At 33.9% G+C, this 10627-nt stretch overlaps 2 protein-coding genes across 2 annotated transcripts; both read right to left on the bottom strand.

Annotated features, from left to right (window-relative positions):
- Positions 1-128: 128 nt before the first annotated feature.
- LOC106720949 (putative neuropeptide precursor protein) lies at positions 129-2866 on the bottom strand. The gene is made up of 5 exons (XM_014515753.2): positions 2660-2866; positions 1938-2063; positions 1518-1755; positions 1278-1427; positions 129-1194 (listed from the first exon to the last, which is right to left on the bottom strand). Exons 1-5 carry the CDS (start codon positions 2733-2735, stop codon positions 651-653), a joined length of 1134 nt encoding a protein of 377 aa, XP_014371239.2. The 5' UTR covers positions 2736-2866; the 3' UTR covers positions 129-650.
- Positions 2867-5359: 2493 nt separating this feature from the next.
- LOC106720933 (peptidyl-prolyl cis-trans isomerase sig-7) lies at positions 5360-7886 on the bottom strand. The gene has a single exon (XM_014515738.2). The coding sequence runs from the start codon at positions 7749-7751 to the stop codon at positions 5397-5399; it is 2355 nt and encodes a 784-aa protein (XP_014371224.2). The 5' UTR covers positions 7752-7886; the 3' UTR covers positions 5360-5396.
- Between the last annotated feature and the right edge of the window lie 2741 nt (positions 7887-10627).

Below are 10627 nucleotides of genomic sequence, written 5' to 3'. Positions count from 1 at the left end.
TCCTCTGGTAATGCAGATCTCTATGGGCGACGGTGACCTCTTTTCATGGTACAACTGTTTGCCCCTTCTTCATATAAAAAAATAATTTAGTCAATATCCTAATGAGCACAATTCACATGGGATATAAATTGAAACACTAATTATTGGATTACACTAATTTAATACAGCAATGTTTATACCATTTCCATACAGCGAATACATTTAAATATCATTGAAATGAGAAGTTTTACCTCACCATTTGCAATTATATTCGACGAACCTGAAAATACATGTATAGGTTGTCAGAATTATTTCCTGAATTGATCAAAAAGATATGTAGGAAACCGAGGTAGAGAAGAGTAGAACAAACATATTCAGCATAACATATATTTCATGTTTTATACTATGTTAGGCCATAATGTAAAAAAGTAAACAAATGAAAATTAGAAATGTCTAGTTCTATATACCTTAAATCTAATTTTGGATGTAACTATGTACTACACATAGAATTAAATGCGAAATAATCTCCATATCCGTGACACATCGTAATCGCTCATTTAGCGAAAAATAAAATATTCTTTCATTCCTTTATCAGCTAACACTGAGTTATAGAGAAATAATTTAAATATAGAAAGAATTCTTTAAGGGATAAGCATCATTAGAGAATGCGCTTAAAGAATCAGTCGTCGATACACGGGGATGTCTTGTTCCTGTACGCGTGGCGCTGAGCGCAGCAACTCTGCCAGAGTGTAGAGGTCGTCGCGGGGCCGGTAGTTGTTCTGGTGCATCATGCCATCCGATCGCTTCCTCGCCACCATGAACCGCTTCATCTTGTTTGCGTACTGCCTTTTACGGCGCGCCTCCTCGTACCTCTGCGCCAACTCGTTCGGGTCCACTTGGTATAAGTCCGGCAAGCCGTGTGCCAGTGCCATACGATTTTGTTCGGAGAAGTATGAATGTCGCGGGAAGTCTCTCTCGCGGGGCCCTACTACGACCGGCTCGTTGTACCAGACGTCGCCATTCTCGTCCACTTCAGGCTGTTCATCGTCGAGGGCGTTCATACGGTTGTACCATCCGTTGTGTTCCGTGGCCGCCGCCCATCGGTTGGCATTCCATTCCTGCTTCCTACGCTCTTGAGCTTCCCACAGATTTAATAGAGCTCGGACATCAGCGGCGCTCAGACCTGAGTCGCGCTTGCGACGTTCCGAAATAGGCCTGCAAAATAATGTCAACATACATACAATTTACTTCTAGTTTTAATTTATTTTTATATTTATTGAATCTTGTATGTACGTTACCTAAGGTTCTTTTTATTTCCACCAGAATTCTTGGTCGCCGTTTTCGCCGATGCGGCAGCTCCACCAACTTTAGTTCCGCTACCCCGCTTGAGACGATGAACATCGTGATCTTGAGACATCGACTCGACTGGTGAAAGGACTTCCTCGGGCCTGAAACATAATAGAATAAATAAAATTCAATAAAAATTAAAGTACTAGGTACATTTTGTTACTTAAAATTATAATAAATCATTATTTTACTTCAAGTTCTTTTTTCCGGATCCAGATTTAGTTGCGACTTTAGTGGCGGCGCCTGCTCCACCCACTTTAGTTCCGCTTCCGCGTTTGCGGCGTCGAGAGTCGTACCCGGAAGATAGACCCTCCATTGAGGGCGGCTCTCCGTACAGTTCCGACCTCATGATCAAGTTGTCTAGTTCTCCCGTGGATTGTGGGTTATCAAAACGCTGGTCAACATTTTGCTCGTATGCTTCGACGTTACCTAAAAGACGGCATAATACATAGAAAACTAAATTATTGTCATTATATTTATATTAATTTAAAAGTACTTTGTACTAACTATACGATTAAGTTAGTACGCCCACAGTAACTAGTTATAACTTATCTATAGATTTTTTTTGTAGATAAGTGTTTTCCCCATCCCGGTTATATTTAGAACATTACCTTCCTCGCTTAAGGCAAGTGGGTACGGCTCCAGGTCGTTCTTGTCGCTCTTGTTGAGAAACAAGGATTGAGTGTCGTCTTTTGTCTGGTCCCAATTCTCTGGCAGTTCACCTATTTGAACGCCATCTAAAATATAATAAGAGCCTTTATATAAAATAACATATATTGAAAAAATAAAAAACTAGAAAAATAAAATAAAGAACAAATCTTGATAGGAGAAAAACTTAATATTATGTTATGCAAACAATTGAAAATAAATTTTATAAATTATTTGGTAATTGGTAAATATTAATTCAATTACTATATAATAATTTACTTTGTCTATAATAACAGTTTTGTTAAACATTTTACGCTAAAGATTTTTTTAAGTTGCAGACAGAAACGCCCATCAAAATGGCGATGAACTTTTCTATTCAAAGTATCTTTTCTGAAAGATTTAAGAAAAGTAACCATATCAAGCCATTTCCAAACTAAAGGTTGTGTGGAAAAGGTCATAGTTTACAGCCGCTCGAAGGTATTACGCAGTAAGGGAACGGCGCAGCCGAGTCCACCTGTTGCTAAATATAGAACGCGTGATCGATAAAAACAACTTATCACCGGTTAAATAATTCACATTATACAGAAACATTTCACTACTTATAAAAACATTTAAACTAATAAATAAATAATCGACATTAATTATAATATAAAGAAAATAGCAAAATATTAAATGATTTCCTTACCTTTATTAGTAGGCGTTGGTATCGCGTTAACAACGAAAAGAACCGCGAAGGCCGCGGTTAAACTGACGAATAACATGATAATGCCAAAATTATTTTTTATAAAATATTTATTTAATTGTAGAAGATAAGTTGAGAGGCGGAGTACCGGATGCGACGATGTGGTGAGCTCACTCTGAGAACGAGTGCCGGCGTCGGGGTGCCGTTGGAGAGAAAAGCCATCCTGTCGATAGCTGGTAGCATGCGCACTGGGAACCGCAGGGACGAATTCATAGCAAAACAATAATATTATTAAAAAATTAACTTGTTGAGAAATCACATGTACAATATTAACATGGTTTTTTAGTATTGAATCAATCCTGTTCCTTGAGATTCAGTTTGAAAATAAGCTTTCTTATATTAAGTCATGCCAAAAATATTGCATAAATTTACATTGTCATACAAGAAACCTAGCCTTTTGATTAATAACTTTAGCACAGTTTTTAAGATAAACACTATTTTAGTATAATCATTTGTTGAAAGAAATGTGTTTGAAACTACCGTCTTCGCCTATGGTTACTTTTAACCTAATTTATACATCGAAAGTGCGAATGTGCGAATTTGCGAATGCGCCCCTGTACCCAATGACGTCTGAGTTCGTCAAGTTAAGAAAGCCCTTCATAAAACATATTACTCGGAAAATGAAGCGTTAAGAACGCTGTCAACACCCATTAATTACATTACATTAAGCATTTTCCATATTTTTGCGCGTGCTTCAAAGTAGAGGTCATCTCTATAGCAACAGACTGTACCTACTGTCGTGCCGAAAGTCATACGACGCCATGTAAATTATATGTTAAGTAGATAATATTCTTACATGTTTTATAGCCAAAAAATGAAATAACCTAGTCTGAATAAGTAATTAGCTCATGTTACAGGAGTTATTTGATTTGACCTCAAAGGTTATTTTTAAATAAATATTTTGTTTTTTATATTAGCTCGAGTTGTTCTTTGACGTAATAAATAACTTCGGGTTAATAAATATGCGGCTTAATTTAGGTGGACTTGTACGAGTTGCTAGCTTGTATATAAAAAAGGTAAACTCTAATCGTAAGTTAATTAAGCTACAATCTTTGGAAACATGTGTGTTTGTTCAAAACCATTTCAAAGTATTAAGACCGTATCAATCGACTGCTGAACACAGACCTAACCTAACGACTTGAACAACATAGGTGTTTCACTTTCCGTATGAAATGTCGTAATCATCGCGAGGACGGAAGAATAAAAATTAAAATTAAACTATAGGTCAATTTCATGAAATATAAGTAACGGAAATTTTAGTCTGGCAGTGATGTTCAAAATACGCATTCGTTTTTAGCCTAAAGGTACACAATAGCAGACGCTAACGACAGTCATCTTCTTGTTTAGTCACTTTAACCGTACAAAAGATGAGTGAGCCAATAGACCGGCTGGGATTCAACGACGTCCTGTATTCGCACTCGGCCAGTAGGTACCTTTCATTTGTAGCTCGACTTTATTTATTATTTCCTTTCGTACACTTTAAATTAAGATTTATATCCCCACCTGCGTATTTGCATAAACAAATTACTAATACCTTAACAATTTTGATTCTACATAATTGGCCAAAATGCTCCAAATATCATGGAAATAAGATGTTTTCACCAACTTCTGTTAGTAAAATATGAATTTTTGCTATTTACATATTGTAGAAATACGATACTTACAGGCTTTGGTGTATGTTTTATATTGTACTTGAACCTAGCAAATTGTTCGTAAATCATCGGAGCAAATAGATTTATATAAATATTGCTATTAAAAAACTTAAGGCGCATCAATTTCGAATGTTACATTTACAATTAATGTAACAAGAAATCAACTTGAATGTTAAAAGAAGTGCATTTGATAATATAAAAACGATTCTTTTGTAACTGTTTTTCTTGGTGATAATTTGAAAGTAAAAGTTTGCATACATGCATGGCGTGGGCATTATCTTCTTAATCAACGAAGTTAACATTCTGATTAACGGATTAAGTTAATTTAATAAAATGTTAACGCTCTTGTAACCTTCCGTTAGATTGCATTTCCGCTAACTGTATTCCGTTATGATAGTTTTTTGGTGATATGCTAATATAATTTTGTTAGAATGCTCGTATGACGACTGGTGGTCATCTGTATGTATATAAGAGTGATAGCTTTGAGATTTAATGATTAACTATTTGGTTGTCTTGGGCTCGAATCTCATTTTTTTTTAATAATGATCCATGAGTATCATTTGCTAAGTAATTGTACACTGTTAATTAATTAATTCTTGAATAATTTAAAGTGATAATTATTAAAAGTATTGAAATATATTAAAAAAATATTTATAAAAGCGGTTATAAGTGTTATTAGAATTAAACAAAAACATATTTACCGTTTATTGAAGTAAATGGTACTGATGAAACAAACACATGTATTTGTAAAGATAAATAGAACACTTTATTAGAAATTTAAAAATATACTATTGATAATATTAGTATGTAAGAAGCAAACATTTTTTTATTCTAGAATTCATTGAACAATAAGAGTGAACCCAAAGCCTAGAGAACTTATTCAGCAGGGTAAAGAAAAAAATAAACTGTGCCACAAAATTATATAATGTATTGCAAATTTTATTCTACTCATTTTATTGTACAAAGAATTACATTTTTCAATTACCATATTATTGTACTATAAGCTGAATGAATTCTACAATTAATTACTATAACTTATTTCTAGGTTTTTTAACATTTTTCTTGACTTTCTTTTTGTGTTTTCTTTTCTTGTGATCACTATTAGAACTTGAGCTACTACTATAGCTAGTAGAACTTGAACTTGATGAGCTTGAACTGTCACTAGAGTAGCTACTGCTACTACTTGAAGTTGATTCCTTTCTTTTTCTTCTCAACTTTTTCTTTTTTCTGTCGGATTCACTTGAAGAACTTGTACTACTGCTAGATGTACTTGATTCTGAAGAACTATCAGAAGATGTAGATGGTTTTCTCTTTTTATTTAATTTTCTATTTTTCCTGTCTTTTGATTTGTTTATGTGTTTAGTTTTGGTTTTCTTTTGTTCTTTTCTTTCATGTTCTCTTTTACATAATGGAGATGGTGTTTTGGGTTGCTCACGTCGAGATTTTTTATTACTACTATTCATTTCATTTTCTTGAAGTTTACGTTTGTTGTTTTTAGAATCATGTTCACTGTTGTAAGATTGTTTATAATATTTCTTTTTATTTCTAGAACTTTCTCTGGCTATTTCATCTTGATCTTTCTGTTTTGTGATAGGGGATGGAGCTGCCTCTGTAATATTAATTTTAGTATGTCTATTACTATCATTAGCTAATCTTGCAGGAGAATGAGACTCCCTTCTATTACTTTCAGAATTTCTATCCCTGTCTTCTGTATATCTCACGGGCGGATGAGATTTCTCCCTTTTGTTACTTTTAGAATGTCTTTCAATTTCTTTCACATTTCTGGTAGGAGATGGAGATTCCGCTCTATTTGAAATTCTCTCTCTCTTATCTATGTTTTTGGTGGGCGACTGAGATTTTCTTTTCCTACTATCTTTTGATTGTCTATCTTCTACATTACCATATTTAGTAGATGATGGAGATGCCTGTCTATTGTTATTTTTGATATGTCTTTTCCTTTCTTCTATATGTTTTATGGGAGATACTGATGATTCTCTATTGTTACCTTTAGTATATTTCTCTTTATTATTATGACTATAGTTGTTTTTATCATTGTTATGGGTACTATGATGTTTTTCTTTTCTGTCCTTGTCTGTATCCGAAGTTTTCCTACTACTATATGGGCTTCTTTCACGTTTCGATGATGTCTCGTAATTTTTTACCCTAGATTTACTTCTACTTCTTTCCTTACCATCTCTTCGACTTGAACGGTCTTTATCATCGCTGTATCTCTTATCTCTATTATTACTACTTTGTGACTTATTATATTTGCTTCTACTCCTATACTTTTCCTTGTCATTTCTTGACTGTAAATTTTTTTCTCTACTTCTAGATCTAGATTTATCTTGGCCTCTCTTAACAGTTTTAGGTTCATTATCATTAAAATACTTCACACCTCTGCCTTTTCCCAGCCATTTCATTTTTGACACAGATTGTGAAAAGTCCACATGAATTCGGCGATCATCTATTAATACATTATCCATTTTGAAATATGCATCTTCACATGATTGCTTATCAGCAAACTCTATAAATGCATATTGTAAAGAATCGCCAGTCTTTTTATCCCTTATTACTTCACAGCTTACAATTTTTCCAAATCGACTAAAAATAATTTCTAAATCATCATCTGTTGTGACAGGGTTTAATTTACATACAAACAGTACATTTTCAGGAGGTGCAATATCAGCATCTGGTAAATCGCCAACTATTTCTAAAATGGTTGCTCTGGCCTTAGCCTCTTTTTCCTCAACCATCTCTTGTATTTCTTCAGCAGTTCTGCCTTGTGTTTCATCTATTTCCTCATCGGGTGCAATTCTACCACCTTTTAAACGTTCAGCACTTGGTGATGGGGATCTGGATGGAGGTGTTAGCCCAGGAGGATCTCTAAATGGATCTTCAAGTACAACTGTGTGGGTGATCCTAACATCTTGATAAGGACGGTGAGTTTCATCACATATAACTTCATTTAACTTACTTAATATTTCCCGGCCTTCTGTAACTTCTCCAATGACACAGTGTACGCCGTCCAAGGAATCTAAGTCTGGAGCTAGCGTAAAATAAAATTGGGAACCGACCATCATATCATCTGTGCACACCATGGCTAGCAAACCAGCATCTGTATGACGTATTTTAGGCATTTTTTCGCCTGAAAAGAAACGCTTTTGCGGCCCTTCTATTAAGCCCCATATAGATACGCCACCCGACCCTTCACCGGTTGGATCTCCAGTTTGAGCAATAAAACCACTACGTATTGAGTGAAATAGATTGTAATTGTAATATTTCATCTTGCATAGTTTCAGAAAATTCAAGCACGTAACTGGTCGCTGTTCTAAGTATAAATCTACTGTAATATCACCGAGAGTTGTTTCTATTACAACTGCCATTTTGGATCAGATATATTTGCTTATTACCTTTTCATAATTAGTATAAACTTTAATATTTATTCACAGATTTCGACTTTGACACATCATTTCTTAGAATCCTAACCTTTACGTTTTGATTTTGACATTGTTGATGTCACGCAGTGGCATGGCGGTGTCACATACCACTCAATTGTTTGTTTCCAATTTGTAATAACTTTTGTGTAACTAAAAATAATTCATGGCTAAATATTTGTACTATAATCTATGTATAGTAAATATTTTATAATTTTTTTTATAAATAAATTATCAGGGTCAAATATTTATGTTTATGCATTTTTTGAAATCGAATCAGATAATTTTTTGATGAAATCGAGACAACTACTTATTTATTCAAAACCATATCTCGTTCTTTCTTCTTACTATTAATTTGAACATTGATAGTATAAAGTAGATTATTACAAATATCAATTTTAATTTTATTTACTAAAATGGGGAAAAATAGTCAACCGACCGCAGCGCCAACTATGAACGATCATATTATTTACGGTTGAAAATAACTGTCAGATTAGCTGTCTGCATAAGTAGTCAAACAATCCAATAGATGTCGCTTCAACTAAAATTAAGTTGGAAAGAAAGCTTTATGTTTGAAAATTATTATGTTTTTGCCTTTTGATAATAAAATAAAAAATATTACCGACTATTCTAAAGGGGTATTAAATGTTAGCATTGATTTTTTTTTTAATTAATTGTAACTTAGTTTAGATCAGAATAGTTATCGCCCGCGACTCCGTCCGTGCGGAATTAAAAAAAAAGTAATAAGTAGCCTGTGTATTCTTTTGGACTATGTTCTACATATGGGTCAAATTTCATCAAAATCCGTTGAGGCGTTCTGGAGATAACAAAACAAACAAGCTTAAAAAAACATCCATCCATCTATCCATCCATCCATCTATCCATCCATCCATACATCCAAACATTCGAATTTATAATATTAGTAAGATGATAAGGTAAAGTAAACCTACACCTTCTTGAAAATAAAGATTTCGGACTCATCCTACTGTAGTTGAACTGTTAAAAGATTTTAAATTTATTCATATAGATAAATAATGAATTGATGCTAAAATTCTATGCTACTGTCTATATGCTCACGTTTCTAGAAAATCTAATAAAAGCCGTTTCGTTCACCCTCCTTCCGCTCTGTCCTAATAAAGTGAGTATTGAAAATTTACCAACCATTCTTTGAAGAATATAAGGTTTAGCGCGCTATGGTTGTCGATCTCACCTAAAGTCGCATATAGACGATTGCATTTTAAACTCTGTTTGTGGGATTTAGAATTTAAAATGGAAAACGTCTATTTCGTCGCAGCGGTTATAAAATTGTTCACACTGGTGGCCAATGAAGTTAGGTGGCGACCTATCGAAGTAATAAAATAAGCTTCGCCGGATGGAAAATATGATATAAACACGGCGTCACGTCTGTAGAGGGTGAAAATCAGAATTTGAAAATTTTAATAGATCTTTTCCAACTGAAATTGAACAATGGAGTATAATGTATTGATATATATTAATACTTATTTACTTACATTGTTTTAATGAGAGATTTTTCAGGTGTCTATTATATAGGGGCTGGTGGTGCTGTTATTTGGTTTCACTTGTTAATATAGAAGAAGGCGAAGGTTAGGAGATGTGTAGTTGTGTTAAATTTTTAAATAACGTTAAATGTAACACCGTCAACGTGTTTGTCGGTGTGGGCAGAAGTGCGTGACGGCGGCGTAGCGCGGCGGCAAACATTTGCACTAGTGATTGCCAGTGTTGTTTGCCGTCGAGTTGGTCCACAATACTTCCACTAGCGTCTCCGCACGCTCCCGGAATGATGGATTGTTTTATTTATTCAAGTAAACGTTTACAAAATAAACATGTTTTGATAAAAAATTTACTACTTCCGTTGACCTACTTTGTCATCTTTGGATCTATTATTGAGTTTTCGTTTGCAGTTTCGTTTATAATGAAGATAAAAGGTATTTTATTGCAAATTTGACTTGAAGCGATCAAAACAAAGTACTTAAGTATAGTGTTAAAAATACTAGTAATAATTACTAAATTAAATTTTATATTAGTGTTGATTAAACCTTACATGCTTCGGATCTCGAAACCACATTACAAAAAGTCAGGGGCAATATTAAAAATACTATATAATCTGTATGAAAAAGTAAGCAGATATTTGCAATAAGCGACAAACAACGACAACAAATAACATAAGATGTATTTTTAAGAAATCCTGTGGGGACGGGCGCGGAAGAGTCTTTCGTATTTCCATATAAATGTTGCATAATTTAAAGAAGTACCGTTCATATGCCATTTGGTTTAAAAAATTTAAATTTAACACAACTCATTACTCTGGTCGCCCATCCGTACAATGTTACTACTATAACGTTCCATTAAAGATATACGAGTACGAAAATAGGGATAAAATTTCCATTACTTAATGGTACAACGATTTTCAGAACTACGAAAAATTATGTCCATTGCCATCCGTCATTGGCTTAGAAATGATACTGTTATTATTGTTTGTCTATGAATATCACATTTTAAATGGTACTAGCTTTCGCCCGCGACCCTGTCCGAGCGTCATTAAAAGAAACATAATAAGTAGCCTAAGTGTTCTTCAAGACTATGTTATTTATTTTTTTTGACTTTATCCTTTGAGCCGCTCCGGAGATACCTTCAAACAAATATCCATCGATTCATCCATTCATCCATCCATCCATTGAAACATTCGAATTTTGCAAATTCATTCAATTGTTACGAGCAGAAATTGTTATTTTTTATTGCACTCTTTTTATTTTTTTTATAATCTTCGCTGTTTAAATTGGAGACAAATCAAATTTCGAACGTTC

The sequence above is a fragment of the Papilio machaon genome, chromosome 15, assembly GCF_912999745.1.
Source record: "Papilio machaon chromosome 15, ilPapMach1.1, whole genome shotgun sequence".
Taxonomy (NCBI): Eukaryota; Metazoa; Arthropoda; class Insecta; order Lepidoptera; family Papilionidae; genus Papilio; species Papilio machaon.
Note: the sequence above shows the minus strand (reverse complement) of the source record. Positions and strands in the feature narration are given on the sequence as shown.